The 19,749-nt window shown below is 39.9% G+C and overlaps 1 protein-coding gene across 1 annotated transcript in view; it reads right to left on the bottom strand.

Annotated features, from left to right (window-relative positions):
• Positions 1-19,749, bottom strand: part of BARD1 (BRCA1 associated RING domain 1) — a gene marked incomplete at its 5' end in the record, with an annotated part of 41,998 nt that overhangs the window by 18,743 nt on the left and 3,506 nt on the right. Inside the window, 3 exons of the mRNA XM_008936512.1 lie at positions 4,148-4,320; positions 5,035-5,115; positions 14,654-15,633. Coding sequence (XP_008934760.1) covers positions 4,148-4,320; positions 5,035-5,115; positions 14,654-15,633 — 1,234 coding nt within the window. The remainder of the gene's footprint in view (positions 1-4,147; positions 4,321-5,034; positions 5,116-14,653; positions 15,634-19,749) is intronic.

Below are 19,749 nucleotides of genomic sequence, written 5' to 3'. Positions count from 1 at the left end.
GCAGGAAGTTAAGAGTGCTGTCTTGCACTCAGACAGCAAAGTCCTTGCCTGTCTTCACTTAGAAAAAGCAGACAAAATTATGTCAGTGTCATGGTCTAATGCCTCCTGGAATTAACTGCAGGTTATAATAGTTTTTGCCCTTATGCCATTCATAATTGAGGACCACAGTCTATCTATCCCTAAGTATTCCCACAGCCTTCATCAGAATCAGTCAAAACTACACAAAGACAGCCTACACCTAAAAAAAAAAAAGGCAACAACAATTTTTACTAATGCTAAACTTATTGTGCATGAAGAACTGGCAAGACAGCCCATTTGAGTGAAAGCATTTAGGAAGTACTGTGAAATTGCAAATGCACAGATCTAATTTTTCAAATCACTTGGCTTGCTATGAAGCAAGGCAAGAAAGACAGAATTCAAGAGAGTGAGCACATGAAAAAAAGCTATAAAAATAAAAATTAGCTATGTGTAGGAGATTAACTTAAAAAAATTAACTAGGCCAGCAGGACAATTAATAGGTCCACTGGTCCATATAATATTTTTCATTTGTAGTTCATATCTTTCCTAGTCAGTGAAAACTTCAAACTGCAAATGAAGTGCCACAACTATTAAATCTTACAGATTTTAAAAAAAAAAAAAATAATTTTGCCAAGGACAACTGAAATCCCAGGATTGCTTTCTGGTAAAAGAGGTTGCTTGCATCTGTATTTGCTTAGTCCAGAAGACCTGTAGCTGTTTCATATTATGTACGGTTGCTTAATGCACTAGGTATTAACATGCAAGGAGAAAAAAATAGCCTGAGAGACATTTGGAATGCAATGTTCTCCATGGGTCTGTGAACCTGATGATCTAAATGTGAAATTGTGAAGTCTCAGCTCTGATGGCTAAGGTTATGCCAATACTTGTGTGCCTCATGAACTTGTCTCCCTTAGGAAGCAGCTGTATTTGCTCCCAGCTCTCTCTTACATCCCTCCACAGATCAGTGGATCTTACCTGCCTTTGGGCCTGCAGTCAGTAAATACTGCACATCTTTAAAAACATATTTCATCTTGCACAATTGAGTATCGTGCTAAACTTCAAAATATTGCTCTAAGCAAGCTATTGAACACAAGAGCTGTTTTTATTCCAGTAGATTAACTCTCCAGCACACAAGGGACATTAAGACACAAAACCGAGTTAATTCTACGGTCAGAACGGCAGCAAGACATCAGTCACTTTTGTGAGGTTCCAAGCTAAACACTTTGTGGTGTCCCAAGTAACACTGGAATACATTTATTGTGTTCACATTTTATTTAGCTTAGCTAGGGGAAAAGACTTTAAGTAATCACAGTGAACTAATCAAACTTCCCTTCCTGCCCCTGTGAGGCAATGAAGAATCACTTTAATAGGCTAGGATAAAGAAGACCCTCTCCTGGACTGGAAGTTAGTTCATTGAGAGCCCATGAAAGGACTAGAAGGAGTTTTGTACACCAAAAACCCAATGTAAACTAAAATTGGACAAATCTGTCAGTTGGACAAAATTGGCTTGATGTAGTCTTACTTCACACACTGCACACCTCTGAAGTTAAGGCATTCCTCAGGTATATTCATAAAGAAAGTAAGCCTTTGAGAAGGAATGCAAGTTCTATTCATCACAGCTCAATTTCGACTTTAAAGAGTAATAATGTGAAGGTGCTGATCCTGCATTAAGTACAAAGGGGCCAATTATAACTAGTCATACTGAAAAGAATTATAACTGCACCACCTTAAGTGACCACCTTCTTCTCACCTCCTGTTTTTAGAACTGTGGTCTGCAGGTCTCAGGGATCTAGGAAAAAATGTCACTGAAGAAAAGCAAGCTCTTTCTCAGATGCAATTTCATTACAAGGGTGCCTGCATCCACTAGGAAAAGAAAAAAATATTTAAACCTTCTACATTAAAGAAGGTTCAAATCCCCTTACCTAGACAAATCCAGCCACTGTTTAATTTGGACTACAACTTCCAGAGGCAGTGGCAGAAAAATAAACCAAACAAACAACCTGTAAGATTTGCAAAGTCATGATCCAGGGAAAGATCACAGAACAATTCCTCACTGGAAGCTAGCAGGGCACAGGAAGGAAGGGATGGAGAAACAAAGCAGATTCTCAGCAGTCTCAGATATACAGTTCTTGTTTCTGTTGTTTCTTGGTAGTGTTTGGGAGATGTCAGTTAAGTCTTACTGTGTGAGCCTGAACACTTTGCTTGTACATCCCTTTCTCTGTGCCTCTAATGCTCTCTGTAAAAATAGAGGGGGGAAAAAAAGAACCCAACCCCTTTTCTTCACCAATGTAGTAGCAACACACACAGTCGCATTCCAGCCAGAGCGCCCACAGAAGGTTTGGAAGCCTCAGTTTTTCCAGGGGGGGACAAACAAGACTGGATTGTTGCCAAAACACCTGTCGTTCCTTTTGCCAGCTGAAACAAAGATTAAAGGCTGCTAAATTTGTTCCCAAAAAGATTTTAAGTTAAAATAAAAAGTATATATATATAAACATACACACAAGATTCCAAACACACTGGGGACTGAGTCAAGACCAGTGCATAGTTACAAGCAGGTTAGAAGCCATTTTTGATACTAAGATGTACTACAAGAGGCAGTTAGTTGCAGGGTGATACATCCTCTGTCACGCTGTTTTAATATACAACTGAACATTACCTGCAACCAGGGAAAAGCTAATAGGGAGTTTAAGCTTTACCTAAATTTCTCCTTCCACGATTAAAAAGCTTCTGTTTCAATAGAAAGTCATGTTTGCTCAGGTAGAATGAGCTGAAAGAAGTTCAGCTTCATCCCAGGTTGCGTGAACACATGTGACAGTGACTAAGGCTAATGAGAGACCTGCAGAGTCCACTGCTGGCATTTTGAGTCTGTGCTGTGCAAATCTACTGGTGCTTAAGTCCTGTCAACATCTTGCATCAAAGCTGCTGGCTGTGCTACGCTTTCAAATACCAGACAGACAAGTGATAAGTGTCATACAACCAGTTCCCAATACTCAAGAGGCTTGAAAATTAGTTTCTGGAGCTGTGGCTTTTCAAGATGTAATGTACTAGTCTTTGTTGTTCAAGAACAAAGGGAGATCAACAATTGATCCTTGTTTACTTTTTCATGCTAAAGTTCTGTGGCTTTGTTTTGTTGTTTTTAAACTCCAGTATATTCAAGATTAGGACTGTTTTCAAAGACCCTACGCTTTTCCACAGAGTATCTTAATTCTGTAAGCTTCAAGAGCTAATATGGAGAACTGAAGAGATTAAGCTGAACTTGTTAATACTTCTTTATGCAGCTGGCAAGGAAATTCATGTCATGCAAGACTTCATCCTATCGTGTTACTATATACACACAGCTGTTGACAACATGCATTGGACTCAAATTTTATACACGGGTTCTGGCAAAACCACAATACTACAACACCCGAAACCACATTTGGTGTCTGAAATACTAATAGCTTGCAGAGTTATTCACAGACTAACAGATTCTTTAGTACCTTGAATACACAAATGCCAAAACCTTCAGGAGGTATAACTGCACAGATGATTCAAGTGAAAATATTTCCAAGCTTCTTTTTTTTTTTTTTTTAATTAAAAAGTGTACCAAGGATTAGTGCTTTAATCCTGAATAGAAACAAACAAACAAAAAAAAAAACAAAAACCAACAACAACAACACACGAAACAAAAAAAAACACCTGCCCCAAATCTCAGCATGTGCCTACATAATTTGTGAAGGTAGAAGGGACCAGACCAAAGTGCCTTCTGCTAGTAAGTAGTGTAGTAAAAGCAGAAAGAAAAAAACAACTGCAGCAGTTCAAAACTCATCTAGCTCTGCATCTACGGATCTGACTGTAGCTATAACAAGATGCCAACAGAAAAGTATAAAATAAGGTAAGCAGATTTTGTCACTATCCAACACTCCAGCTATCTATGACTCATATATCCTCAAAAAAAAGCAAACCAGAAAGGAAACACCTACCTGGAAAAGGGGGATCTAAGTATAACAGAGTCTATGTTCAACACCCACCCCCTCACTTGAAATAAATCACATTTATTACTAGCTTTGCATCATAGGTACTTAACAGACACCCGGAAACAGCAGCTGTAGCCAGTCCACAGCTGAAGTAAGATCCCACATGTACTTACACTGCCTCACGGGAGGCGCCGTGCAAAAGCAGCAGCTGGACCACGCCGAGGTGCCCGTTCCTGGCCGCGTCGTGCAGCGGGGAGTCGTTCTGGTAGCCCGTCGTGTTCACCAGCGCCTTGTGCCGCAGCAGCAGCTCCACCACGTCTCTGTGCCCGTGGTTACAGGCCTCGTGCTGGTCCCGTGAACCCACAAGGAAGGAAACTCAAGTGAAATGGAATTCAGAGGAAGGACTTCTGTCACACCAGTTAACACGTGCCTTTTCATGCCTCTGGGTAGATGGTGGGGGAAGACGACACAAGGATGCCACATTATATTCCTGACGTGAATTAACCTCGGAACCCAGCGCTAATAAAGCGCACGGAGAAGAACTGAACCAAGGCCAATTGTCTGCAAATCAGACTACAGGGAACAAAGCTTTCCAGATTACAGACTCTGTCAAGCGTATTCTTCAGGAGAAGAAGAAAAGTCATGGTTGATAATAACCTTTTGTTTGTTTTCTGTAATTCAACTGAACAATTTTTTTCATTCAGCTGCTTGATATCTATTTCCTAAATGGTAAAGAACACTGAGGACATTAAGAACCAATAAAATATACACATTGCCTGCAATTGATTGTTTTCTAGTTATCATAGTTATATTTCCTGCATTTGCAGAATGGCAGGCTGGTAGAGCTCTTGCCATGCCCTATCCCAGGAAAGCAGAGCTGGATTTGGGCAGGTCTGTAGTTACTAAAATTTTTTAAGCTTCCTTACTGTCACTTCTTCACATTGCATAACTCTGTCACCTAAATATGTGTAAAGGGAACTAAAATGTGGGAGAGGAAAGGATAGATGAAATGAAATCTCATGAAAAGACAGCTGACAGAAGAAAACTCTTCAGCACTCACCAGTGGTGTCCAGCCAGCATTATCTTTGACATTGGGATCTGCACCATTTTTCAGCAGCTGTTCAACAGCTGCTAAGTCACCCTACATAGGAAAAAAAAACAGTTATTAAAAAGCAATGAAGAAGAAACACAAAGACAACAAAAATTTTAAAGATGCATAATTATAAATTTAGCTGCAATAAAAATGTAGTAATACAAGTCTTCCATTTAGATATTGTCAGCATAACAAAACCCCAACTGCTTTGGAGACCACAGTTCATCATTACTGTTTGTTTAGAAGCACTTAGATGTTTCACACAAATATATATATTTTAGATTAAAATGATGCACATAACAGACTTAACTCTGAATAAAAGGACAAGTTTGTGCTCATTGCAATCTATCCACTAGAGTCAACTGCAAGGATTAAAATCAGGAATACTTATTCAGAATTTCCTTGTCCTTCAGACTGGATTTTTTTCAAACTAATCTGCATAACTGGCTAGAAGCATGCATAGGTGAAATAGATTAATATGCCTGACAAGCTTCTATAAATTGTTTTCCACAAGTGAGAAGGGAGAGTTTTATTTAACTCTGCAATTACTACTTATTTTGAAACTGACTGACACTTTCCCTGGCAGTTACTCTTCACCAAATGGTTCTCATTTGCTTTCTGCAATAAAACTATATTCATTTTTTACTGTAAGCAAGGAAACTTATGAGGAATAGGGATTAAGGGGAGATGAAGCAGGCTGAGCAGGCAAAGGAAGCAACTCAACAGAATTTGGAAATCATAGAATTGTTCTGGTTGGAAGAGACCTTCAAGATGACAATGAAGGCAAATCATTAACACAGCACTGCCAGGGCACCGTTAAACCATGTCCCTCAGCATCACATCTACAATTAGCCTTTCAGTCCCTCCAGGGATGGGGACTCCACCTCTGCCTGGGCAGTCTGGGCCAGGCTTAAACACAACCCTTTCCGTGAAGAAATTTTTCCTAATATCCAGCCTAAACTTCCCCTGGAGCAACTTGAGGCTGTTTCCTCTTGTCATATTGCTTCTTCCTTAGGAGAAGAGACCAACCCTCACCTCACTACAATCTTTTTCTAGGTAGTTGTAGAGAATGATAAAGTCTCTCCTAAGCCTCCTTTTCTCCAGGCAAAAATCACAGGTTTTGACAATTTCAAAAGGCAAGTATAGAGCAGGTTGTTAATAAGATTGGAAAATATACAGATGAAGCTACAAATGGGCAAGGAGAAGCCTCCTGCAGAAACTAAGGCAAGAAAATCCCTGCAGTGGAGGTCTTCTTAAAAGCAGGTGGGAAAAGTAATCCAGAGAGACTGAAAACAGACTCTGATCCCCTTCTCCTTGCCCAGCACTGTCCACACCCGGTTTGGGGTAGAACAGAGCTGATTCTGTTCAATGATTTTACTTTTCAGCAAAAGCTCTTCTAATTAACTGCACTGCCTGAAGTTAGCAGCATATTTTCACATGTCTGCATTTAGCAGTGGTAACACTCCACGTTTAGAGTTACTACCAAGGATTGGTGTGCACACCAAGGTCACTGCTAAGCTTGTGTACCACACAGAGTGGAGCAGAAAGTAAAGCGACACCTGCAGGGAGAAGCAGACAAGACAAGTGACCCTAAGATTCACCAAAGGGGTATTCCATCCCATATCTGTCATATTCAGTATAAAAGCTGAAGGATCAGGAGGGGAACCCCTTGTGTCACCTCTTCCGTCTCCCTTCCGCCTTCTGGCTCGCTCTGGCTGCTCCTGCAGTGGCTGCATTGGAGGAGGACTTCATCCATCCTGCCTTTGATCCTGAGCTGTGTGTTCCTGAACTGAGCTCCAGAATCCAGCTCCTGTGCCCAGCTGCTGTCTGTGGCTGAGTCCCGCCTGGGACCTGTCCCCATGTGCTGCTCCCAGCATTGGGGGTAACAGTGACACATTGCCATTGGGGGGTGGAGCTGGGTTTGATACTGGTTTTGTATTTATTTGTATATATTCCATTTTATTTTTATTTTTACTCTTATCAGTAGCATTATTAAAGCTGTTTTCTTTTCCAATTGGTAAGTCTCTCTCTCTTACCCTTTGGGGGAGAGGGGCGGAACAGGGGGCTAACAGAGAGTCTGTTACCGGTCTGGGGGCAGCCCTGTCCCTACACCATGACACACCTGAAACTCACATTGTGCCACGTCAGCCAGTTCCTGCCAATGGCATTTGTCAGCACAGAGCAGCGATGGCAAAGGTCAGCCTCTCTGCCCTGTGGGACGTTTTCAGGACCTGCTCCAACCAAGCATTTCAAGATGACCACTAACACTTTCCCTAGACAAGGCTATTGTGATCCCCAGTGAAGAGACTGATATCTAGCGCCTGTCCCTGGCCAAATCTGAAATATCTCAATATTAGGACCTGGAGGGAGGGAGGGAAGAGAAGTTTAATCCATTATATATAAAAAGTTCTGTGCCCCTAGGTGGTGGCAAGGAATTCCTAACTATTACTCCATGGCATACTTTAGGAAAGGTGTAAGAATATTAAACTAAGCTTAAAAAAAAAAAAATTAATCCCATTTATTTTTTTGTTATCAAGGAACACTTTGGACAAACAAAATAGCTTTAATCTTTACTCTTTTGAGAGAATACTAAGACTCTGCTCAGCAGAAATAAATCCAGCAAGCGACAATTCAAAACTCAAAATTCACCAAAAAAATGCTGAGAATCACTGTCTTTACAACAGACAAGCAAATTAACACATCAGAGATAAATCTCATGCATTATATTCACAAGCTAGCTGTCCCAGCAAAATGTTACCTTCCAAAGCAATTAAAGAATACGCTGCTGTTTGAATACTTTAGAGTTGCAAGGTAATAGACAGGGCTCAGCATTAGATCTTGTTCTACAGAGAGAAGATACAATTATCTATAATGAGTGAGATTTGAGCTTATCATTTAACGTTAAGTTTGCAAATGTGTACAGCAAGGGTTGACATTTCAAGAGTACTCCTTCAGAGCAGTAAGCATAGCTAATAATTTGTGTGGGCATTAGGCAGTATCACAGATCTTCAGAACAGTTATGTGAGCATTGATTTGTAAAACCTTGCCACAGTTTTATCAAAGGAAATGTTGCTGGTGTGGACACTGGTATTGCCAACATGCACAGAATGAAATCCAGGTCTAAGTAAAAAATTAGAAAATTGATGTTTTGCTGTTTACAGAAGACAAACATTGTCATTGCCTCAGCTGTAAATGGAACCTGCTCCCTGAAGCAGCACCTAGCAATTGAGAGCGACAGAAAGGGAGGGGAAGCTGTCACGCCAGCTCCACTGCACAGTGACTAGATGGGTGCTGGCAATCAGGGTTGCAAGAAGGATGCTAACAAAATTGTTCACAGCCTGGAGAACATGCCTTTTGTCCCCCCAGAGGCTCTTCAGTCATTACATTGTGAATAATTAGTTAAAAAAGAAGATGAAACTTCAAGAAGCAGACCCTTAGGAGAGCTGTATTGGGGTCCCTTCTGCAAAGAGGACCATCATCATCTGACAGTGATCCTGAAGCTAAAGTGTAGTTAACACACTGACCAGTTCTAGCAGAGTTGATGGAATTGCTTACACACTTAAAAATTAATATATGTTTTGCTCAACACTAAGCAAGGAAGGTTAAGCACCTGGTAGGGTCAAGTCCCAGCCACAAGTACCTATATACTACGTGTCTTTCCTCCACAAGTAAGAAAGCAGAAGAGAATGTACCTGTACCTGCCCACTGCTCTGAGAGTTTTGAATTACTAATTCAAATATGCTTTGTGCTTTGACTAGTACTGAGATAGGCTTTGTACACCTAGCCCCTTGAGTTTACTTGATCTAGCAATGCTAGCATAAAATCACTTGTCCCAAATACAGTCGTAGCCATAGCAGGGGCTTCAGAGCTTCTCTTTGCACAGCAGAGTGGAAACCTAACTGGAGATGCTGCTTGCTCAGAAACTGAGAACAGTCAAACATCAGCTAGAAGAATGCTCACATTTTAAAAAGAAACATTTCCCTATGATTTGTTATCTCATTATCAATGAAGGATTACAAACACCTTCTGAAGAGGCATAAACTACCACAGAATGTAAAATTATCTGTTTGGAAGAAACAAAGCAAAGGACATTTTAACTCATAACAAAGCTTATGTATAATGACAACACAATAATGCAATGAGTTTGCTCTTCCTCTGCTACAGCTTAAGAGAGCTCTGAAAACTGTAGAAGCCTGAAAGGCATTGGGGCCATCTGTTGGCAGATGTAGAAGACAGCATTAGCTTACAAGGAGAAGGACACTTAACAGAGCTTTACAAACACCATCCCAATGAGAATTTAATTCCTGCAGGTGCAGATGACATAAACCCCAAAAAACAACCTCACTTGGCTTAGACACGGATTTTGGCACGTGTGTTTTGTTTTCAAGTCAGTTGTGTCATGATTTTAATACAGATAGTTAAGAAGAACTACATGTGTCCTTTTCAGCCCTATTTTATAGTTGCTTGATTTTTTTTTTCCCCCATTTTACCCTTTACTATTTCCATTAGCTATAGGTATCTTCCACCCAAAGCTCACATTCAAATTTTTAAGTTAATGAAAACATATTCTACCAGTTCAAAAGAAAGAGATTCAAAGAATTAGGGCAGTACATGAAGATGAAGCGAAAAATCTGTACCACGTCAACAAAACACCTCTCCCTTTATTCAAAGGTAACCAAATAAGTGAGACACCCCCCACCAAACCCAGATACATCTGCTTAAGTTATTGGAGGTGTAGGGGGATAGAGGGGCAGAGTAAGTTATTTACAACTCTTAAGTGGAGAAAGGGGGCAAATATGAATTGGCATTTATAGTAAATACCAATGCTCCAATCAGCTCTTTCCAGGAACCAAGAAGTTCCTCACCTCAAATTTCTCCAAATTAATTCCCTACCCAGCAGATCACTTCTTAACTAAGAAGTCTACAAGTAACTATGCTGTCTTGTTTTGTGGGTGCCTCCATGACAAAGCCTTAACAAAATGAAAACATTCAAGAAGACTAACCCACCTTAGAAACAAGAGGAGTAGCAGCCAAGCATTATGGAAAAAGAAATGGCAATTTGCTTCTCAGCTTTCTCATCAGCTCCTGGGAAGATGAATTGCTTTGACTCCTGGCCAGTTTTCACATCCTTAAGTTCTGCATTTGAAACCATTACACCACTTCATATTTGTCTTAAGCTACCTGCTGGATACTACCCATAATCAGGAGGCTGCTTTGCCATTCCTGTGCCACTTGGCTTTAATATTAGAGTCAATGTCAAACTACAACCTCAAAGCAGTCTCAGGTGCAACACCTGCATCTGAGACATCCTGATAGTTTTGGCCAGCAGCTCTCATTTCTCCAATAAAACAGATATTATACACACAGCTAAGTCACCTGCCACAAAAAATTGTGAGGTCTGGACAAGACCATGGATCAACAGATTAATTAATTTACTGTGAAGCTGTTTGCAGGAACGCTGCTGCCACCCTCTGCCTTTTGCTCAGGAGAGGCTGTGAGTGTCAGCCTCCACACACTCCCCTCTTGCACCCAGAGGCTTCAAGAGGAAAGGCAGGAGGGGAGATGTTCCTTCCAGGTACATGTGTGACCCAACACTCAACCAATAAGATGTTCCCATCTGCCAACACAGCAAGGAACTGCACAACTGACAAGGTCAGACACCTGAAAAAAGATCTGAAAGGTATTCTGGTGTTGGCCACCACATGCTCACAAACCCACAAAATCTTCTTTCACTCTCCTTTCTGATGTGTCTTTAACCAGTGACAAAGCAATAAAAAGGAAGAGCAGTCTCACAGGCTTGGAAGGAATTATCTACTAGTTATTACAGTGCATAGGAAGACTCCAGCACAGCAGGCTAGCCATGGGTGAGGCCTTTATGAAGGCCCTTCTGGTCAACTGTCAAAATTAAAGGGTCCCTGGAACAGGAGGCAAAGTCCCTGGAACACAAGGTAACCAAAACTGGTCCAAATGTTCCTTTTCTTTCTTCAGATTAAACAAATGGTCTGCACAGATTCAATTTCTTCTTTCCTCAGAACAATGACAACTCTCCAAGTAGTTCTAACTTGAAGCGTAAAAACTAAACCTATCTCCCAGCTACTCCCATCCACTCCTTTCTAACAGTGAGGCTGTTGCCATGGGCCTGTTAGCCTTTTGTATCGTGCTTCACTATTCCTCTTCCTAGAATCCATAGTGGCAGACTCCACACCATGAACTGCTTCATTGTCTCCACTGTCAATGCAGAAGAAACACAGGCAAAACCAAAACCTGAAATACTCTAACAAGTAACTACACCTTTTTTCCTCTTCAGAGTAGTTTAAGACTACTAACTATTTAGTACAGATCATGCTGCATTTTTAAATGCCAACCTAAGAGCTAGTCCTGTGAACAACTTCTTATTTTACTGTAGAAAAATTCCTATGTGGAAGGGCTGTTGATTGGGCAATTTCCCACCAGTTTAGAAAATTAGGAGTGTAATAGGTCACCTTTCTATTTTAACTAATTGGAATTTTTACCTTTAATGACTATGGGGGAAGATAAACATGACAGCTGTTTGCTTTTGGAAGAGCTGCATTTATTTTAATTTATTAGTTCAGCTCAGCATTAAATTGATCCACACAAGAACCTTTCTGGAAAACCATTTTGATTTCAGTGAGTTAATAACTAGTAGCAGTAAATGGGGACAATCCCCCAGAATAATCTGAAACAGCAAAATACACTTAATTTTAATGCCTGATAATGTTGTTTATTATCTCTTTTAAAGAAGAAAAAAAAGGGAGAACTCACATTAGCTTTAATTAAATTCAGGGTATTAGACCCTAACAGCTAATGAAAATAATACAGATTTCTTTTTATAATTAATGAAGTCCCAGAGAATTAGACTTTATTTCACTTTGAGGGGGAAGTGACAGCTACAAGTTTTTCCTATTGTACACATGGGAAAACATGACTGGCTGTGGAAAGTACAAGACAAATTCACCTATAAAACAAAACTGGGAAATAAATACTTCCTCCAGAAACACAGAAAAATGACAGGGTTATTTGGAAAAACAAAACAAAACAAAACAAACAAACAAAAAAACACCACACAACAAATAAGAAAAAAAAAACAAAAACAAAAACAAAACACAGAACCACACAAGGCAAATATACAAACCATAGAAAGATTCAAATTTTCAAGACCAGCTTCCTTGAGAAAAGACATTTATCGGTTCCATAGCAGGGTTCCTACAGCTTAGAAGCCTGATCTAGAAACATACAGGTTACATGAAATACCTGCATGCAACCAAAAAAAAAAAAGTTTTTTTGTTTTTTTTTTTTGCAATTCCCCAGCAGACCCAGGGCAATTAATCACTACTATTTCTTGTTGGCCGCTTCAGGAAGTAAAATGTTACCAAAACCCATGAGCAATAGTTCTCCAGAATGACCAAGTCCTCACATCATGATGGCTTGAGCAACTGAAGTCTTAATCTGCTTTGACATGGACTAGGAACTGTGTCTACATTTACTGGCTACTAGGGGATGCAGCAACATCTCAGGAACGCCATAACATTCCCATGCCTTAGCTGTATAACAAGAACAAAGAACACTACAAATTAAAGGAGGCAAACTGTATAACCACCTTCTGCTCTGTGATTCAGAGACAGTGAAACAGCTTGCTCAAGAATGGCATTGGAAGCTCAGTAGCTGGAAACAAAGATATGTACAAGTAAACTATGACCATCACCAAAATGCCACTCTCCTTACCTGATTTTAATTACATTTAAGAGTGTTAACTTTGGGATCACCCTGAAGCCCTACCTAGTTAAACAAGCCTTTTCTAATGAGTCCCTCAATGCAAATGGCATTGACAGATGAAAACCACTGCAGAGCTAATGAGGAACAGAAGCAACTTCCCATTCTAGCTCAATAATCATAAACATCTAAAGATGACACCAACATGAATTCATACACAGGACTAAAAAAAGTACTCCTGTGTCTGCTCACCCCACCTCTCTTACCATGAGCTTTCAGGCCACTGAAATAGCCCTGTGCCTTTCTCACAGGGGGCTGGCCCAACACCAACACACAGTGCTAGCCACACTACTAACCTCCTATAGCATTAATTGTTTAATTTTTACTCATTTATCTTCAAAACACTTTACAATGAAATTTCACCTTACTGGCATATCAGGGTTTACTTCAAGTCTCAGAATAAACAGTAGGGATGCTCTGTTTATAATACTTGTGTTCCAAAGAGGTATCAGACAATGCTGGAAACCCTACCCATGTAAAAACTTGTCAAGATAGGGTAGATTTTTTTTTTTTTAGAACCAGTCAGTTTCCTTACAAATTTCTAGAAAATCATGGAAGAATAATTTGTAAACAATGCTTTAATAAAGAGGAATATATACGTCTTACAATGACAGACAATGAGTTCTATTCTTTAAACTCTTGAGCCCCATGAGGACAACATTTCATTTCTCCTCCCTAAATTCCATATTAATGGCAACAAGTAAGATATTTGGACTCAGCTCAGCTGCCACTTCCATTTAAAAAAGTCTCTTGCAGCAGGAGTGGCTTGTTAGAATGCCTTTGAAAGAGGACATGGTTCTTTATCATGAACAGCCTTTGTCTCAACAAATAGAAGTGCTGTATAAGTGTCAGGATGCTTACAGGTGAATCAATTCTAGCAGTACAGGCAGTTTATTAACCACACAGTATTTCTACATTATGATTTAGCATGAATTACATTTAAATTACCAGACTACAAACTCTTTGAAATGACCTCTCAGAAAAGAGCTGCCATGTTAGTGCGTCTGATGAGCCTGACTGCAAGCATCCAACCTCCCCTGCCTGCATGCAGCTTTTACCTAGTAATAGAGAAGGACATGCCTTGCAAAGAGCAAAGCCATGAAGCTCTACCACAGAAAGAGCTGGCTCAGATAACAGCAAAGTGAGTGACAGCTGTTATTCCAAGGGTAACAGTGAAGGCTACTGAAAAGGTCCCAACTCTGTCTTAATTGTCCCTTCTCCACTATTAGTGAGGACAGCATGCTCAGAGTGTCGGGCTCAGCATGGGAGTCCCAGGGTGCACCACCTCACTCCTCTTGAACCAGATGGAGGATGTCAAAGACTATGAAATAGTTATCCTCAGTTAAGGTTGCATAGTTATCTTCACAGAGATAATTCAGATCTTGTCCTGGCCCAGTTACCAGGTCAAGTTATACTGATTAAGGTCACTTAGTGAGATCTGAAATACTTAGGTGAACTCTTTATTACAGAGACAGCTTTCTAGCACATAAAGCCAAAACATTTGAATGCTTATCACTTCTCACAACTCACAGGTGTAACAGACACTGTAGTACCTTGAGTTTCTCAAGTACAACCATCTTTGATCATTCCAATAGAAATTTCATTATGAAATCAGAGAATCAGGTTGAAAACTCCCCAATAAACATTGAAGTACAAGACCACAAGGTGAGATTCCCATACCCCACTCCCCAAAATAGGATGTTCTGAAGTAACTAGTTTCCAGGATATTTTTAATACAACACTGTCTTTTTAAACCTCTATTTAAAGTTGAATTAGAATTCTATGATGGTCCTACCTTGATGGAAGCAACATGGAGCAAAGTCTCTCCTTTGTAATTTCTTCTGGCAACTGTGTTACCACCAGGGGACTTCAACACAGAAGGACTTTGTGGTATTCCTACTTGACTACAAGTCTTGGAAGTAGATGGGGTAGAGGAGGATTTTGAGAGTGAAGGACTATTCGCTGCTTGAAAGACTGCAGCGCTTCTTGTCTTCACTCTGGTGTCAGAGGAAGAAATCTGAACTGGTGTCTTCTGTTTGGTCACTGGGGAGACAGGGCCACCCCCAGGTCCCTCCTCTATGCAATCTGCCTGCCTGTCTGACTTCCCAGTACTGCTCCTCTCAGTTCTTCTGGGTCTCTTACACTGAGAAGTCATTGGGAGCCTGGATTGCTCCCTTCCACGTTTTAAAGGTGTAGTTCCATTTTCTATTGACAGGGGTGTCTCCGTAGCACCATGTTTTTCCTTGCTGACCTGTGCAGGGCACGCAACCTCACTGTCATCCTCCTCCTCTGAGGATTTTACCTGTGGTGGTATTTCTACATTTTCTGTCTGTTTACTGGAGTTCGCTTCTTGTATAGGCTCCTGCTGAGGTGTCTCTTCAGGGCTATTTGGTTTCAGAGTGCACACAACTACTGGTTGACTGCAGATGGTCACATGCTTTTCCTTGGGAGTCTTCTCATCAACACCTCCTTTCTGCTCAGGATTCTCTAAGCTCCACACTTTGTTAATGTCTGCTAGACTTTTCTTCTTCTTCTTCTTACTCTGTGTTGTTTTTTTTGTTGGCTTGGAGGGCTTTTCATGAGGCGGGGAAGGAAAGAAATCATAAACTGAAGATGTGTCTTGACTGAGGTCATTGCTTTTAGTCTCAGGCTGACTCTTGTCCAGGACACATCGAATCTTCCTACTTCTTGGGCTGAACCACATTTTTATCTGTTCCTTCTTATTCTTTTTTCCAAAGTCTGTGTTGGCTGGTGTCAACATGTCTTCTGTGGAATCTAAGTGCATCAGGAAAGAGGAAAAATAATTTATAGAGTACTCTTCAATAGAACATCTCAAAGAAGAGAACCAAATAATCGGAGTAGCTGATGAAGTGTTACTAAATACAATCTATAAGTGCCTTCATTTCTTCTGCAGAGACACATGTAAAGGCTTTAAAACAACTGGCAAGGTCACACACCACTCTGGAGTTCAAGGATCCCAGCTAAAGATATCCACTGGGTGAGCGAGCACCCTGGCAGAGGAACTTCCTCAATAGTCCAGGTTCATGTCCATATTCTGACCAGATTATAGAGGGAGAGAAACTGGTTCTCTCACTGAGGTTTCTCTGGAAGCAGGTTTAACAAAGTAGTCTGCACATACACAAAAGAGTATACGAACTATTTTCTAAAAAGATATTGCCTGAAGATACCTGAAGATGAACAGGAAGAGTAACTGCAAGCAAAAATCACATCCTTATAAGGATGTTGAACATTCCTGAGAAATTTGAAGTGATTCCACAGATACAGCAGATGAATCAGAGGAACTGATAGAAAATCTGTAAATAATTGTGTCCTGTCATTCAATTCTTTACCCCTTGGTAGTAAATAATTCCAAGGAAGCTAAACACTTTGATGATCTCAAATATTTCTTTAAAAATATGCAGTGGAGCAATTTTATAAGTCACAGCATATTACAAATCAATAATGAAGATGACAGAGGAATATCCTGTACTCCCAGTACATGAAATAAGAGTTGAGAACTAGAGCTATACAATGTGTCCTCAATGGCTTAAAAATAAATTAAGGAGCATAAAGTGACCTCTAAGTTAGACACTAATTTATTTTGACAACTCTTTCATCGCAAAATAATTATAATAGATTTTTGTAAAAAAACTTTATTTTTCTAAGGTTGTTTGTTTGTTTTTTTCACAGATTCCTTCTTAGAAACCAAATTATTTTGGGTTAGTTGGATGAGCCCTCAAAAATAAAAACACAATTCATTCTTTCTGTTGCTTCCAACCTGAGGGACTACCACTCACAAAAGTCAAGGTGATTTATAGCAATCAATCACAAAACCAATATTAATTTTGCCTAGCAAGGCAAGTAGCATATTGTTATTTTCAAACAGAACTAAAACAAAGATTAGTGGGATTTTTTTTTTTTAAACATTCTTGAAATAAACTATATTTAGAAATAAACTAAGTCTCAGTTATTAAAAGTGACACTCACTGCAACAATGTATTACTTTCACTTCAGTGCATTAACTTTCTGCAGATAATTTGTCTTCTCCATACCTTACCTACTATTTTTCATGTGAGTAGCTATAGCCTGTTTGCCACAGCAAGCTGTGATAAACTCAGAGATAGACAAACTAGTCCCAATACCCTAGCTATAAAAAAAAAGTTTGAAATTTCACTTAAAGCAGAACTGCATAGCTAGTAATTCAATACCAAAATGGACATTTGTGGTTTTCTTTTAAAGCAGTATTTCAAGGTTAAATGTTTCTTCAATCTTTATTTAAATTGCTTACCCCTTGAATTAAAATCTGCTCAATATTAGGAGATTTAACTACAGGAGTACGCAAAGATTCAGATCAAAAGTATCTTTAAGGCTACAGGTTGAGGCTAGCCAATCAATCATTTAGGTACCTAAAGACAATCATCAAGTACAGAACTGCAGCTATTTAGTTTTCCTGCAGGGCTGGGCTTGGTGCAAACAGGGGAAAAAAAGAAGCATGAAATTGAGCCTGAAATCTCATAACTAGCTAGCCTTCAGAAAGAAATCACATCCAATTTCACTCTGACAATAACATCTAAAAAAAGGAAGAGCTTGATTGCAAACAGATGCAAAGTATAAAACAGAGTCAGTATTTACTTGTCTTCCCTTCACTGTTTATACAACTAGCAGATTTCCTGCTAAAATATTTACCTTGCTAGAGCTATCAGTCATCTTCAAGTCAGGAGCGAGAATAAAATCAGCGTGCAAAAGTAATTTGTGCAGCAATTGTGTGATGGCCAGAATTCTTTTTGATGTGTCTAGCACGGTAAGACTTTAAAGGCCAAGTGACAAATTCAATCAAAGGCTCTGTCCTTCAGAAGCACGATCTAAAGCATCACAGCTCAGTTTGGTCTTTATTCTGGAAGCCATGTATATAGCACTTTAGGCAGCAAGAAAGCCTGTGAAAAAATCAGCCACAAGAGTTCTTAAACCAGCCTGGTCATTACTAGTAGCTCATCAAGGACTGACTTACAACAAAGGTGAAGAGTCTGGGGAACATGTCTTATGAGGCTGGGGGAACATGTCTGGAGAAGAGGAGGCGGAGGGGAGTGCTCTCCTTAGTGCTATCCACAACTCCCTGAAAGGAGGTTGCAGGGAGGTGAGTGTTGGTCTCTTCTCCTAAGTAACTACCAATAGGACGAGAGGAGACGGGCTTATGCTGCACCAGAGGTTTCGAATGGATATTAGGAAGAATTTCTTTGCTGAAAGAGTGGTGAAGCCTAGGCCAGGGAGGTGGTAGTCAGCATCCCTGGAGAGGTTCAAAAAACATGTAGACATGGGACATGGTTTAGTGGTCATGGTAGGGTTGGGTTGATGGTTGGACTTTAAGATTGTAAAAGGTCTCAAAGATCATCAAGATTCTATGGTTACTAGAGAGGTTATTAAAAACCTGCTAAAAATACACCCCATAAATACCTTCCCAGGATTATTTTTCCTCACATGCAACTATTTTATGTGTAAAAGAGTATGTTGCATGGTTTAGAACAGGGAAGGAAGCACTTGTGGAACATGATGAAAAGGCCATGCCCACTATCAGAGAACCATCACATGGGGAGGAGGCTAACCATGCACACCCAGGGCAGCTTCACAGCCTACTGGGGAAGAAGCTGCCAGGCGTGCACATTGTCTTTCAGGCAGTCTTCAATAACTCCATCATTTGGACTGCTCCACAGCTACCATCAGCTCTACCTGAACAGCTCTGCAGAGCATCTGCAAAAACCTTAACCTTAGATTCTGCTGCCCCTGTCCTCCATTTCCAGAGCATAAAAGGTAGGGAGTAGAAATAATGACAAAATGGTCAATCTACCCTTGCTGAAAGTCTAATCCTATGGTGGACTATGAGAGGGAGAAAGTGAGAAAAGACAGTGCTAGGAAGCTGAAAGGAAGTTCTGACGGTTTAATATGTAAATGTTCATTTATATAAAGAGGGTATTATCTAGTCACTAAGTGCATCCAGTTAAACTGCCTTTGGAGAAAATTGCTCAGAGAAAAATCGATCCAAAGGAATTCTTTGCTGTCTCCAAGTCAGAAGCCAGAGCTTGCATCCCGACAGGACTGAAAAAATTACCATCCACTATTAAGATTTAATTCTCTTTTTTATACATAAGAAGTATCCTCACAAAATTTTTAGAAATGCATTGAGACAAGGTAAACCAGTAAAGCATGTCTTAGTAATTCTATATTTTAAGCGCTTGCAAGAGTGAAAAGACTATTCACAATAACAATATTAGAATCGGCTTATAATAAAAGCAGTAAATTTAGTCTCCATTACCTATTAAAAGTAACATTCATATGCACAGTGTATCAATTGAATCCTTTCTAAATTAGACTTATTTGCACATAATAAGCACAAGTTTCTTAATGCTGACATTTAATAGAGTTGAATTTGTTAAAAGGGTTGAGAGACAACAAAAATATTAGGAGATAGGCAGTGCCTTGAGACTAGAGAGCCACATCTCCAAGCTGGGTTGTAGTGCAGTAACAGGCTAGAGCAGGGAAAAAAGGAGCAATTAGAAAATGTGGTTTAGCTATCATTAATCTGCATCAAAAGAATATAATGATGCACATTGTGTGCCTTTCAAATTATTCTCTACTACGGGTTTCAGAACAGAAGTTGAGAAATCTCTTTGACAAACTAGTCCCTTATTAAAAATCAAAGGGAAGTGCTTTGGTACCATCTGTGCAACATTAGTGCCTTCACTGAAGAATGATTATTTTGCAAGTTAAGTATTCAACACAGGGGGGGGAAAAGGGAGAAATTCCAGCTATTCAAAACCTCATCTTTAGCTATTATGAAAAATGTCAGAGCATACACGAAATGCAATGTAATCTGTTACAACAGGAGTTCAACATTCT

The sequence above is a fragment of the Merops nubicus genome, unplaced genomic scaffold (assembly GCF_000691845.1).
Source record: "Merops nubicus isolate BGI_N331 unplaced genomic scaffold, ASM69184v1 scaffold8693, whole genome shotgun sequence".
NCBI lineage: Eukaryota > Metazoa > Chordata > Aves > Coraciiformes > Meropidae > Merops > Merops nubicus.
This window is presented reverse-complemented; position numbering and strand designations above follow the sequence as displayed.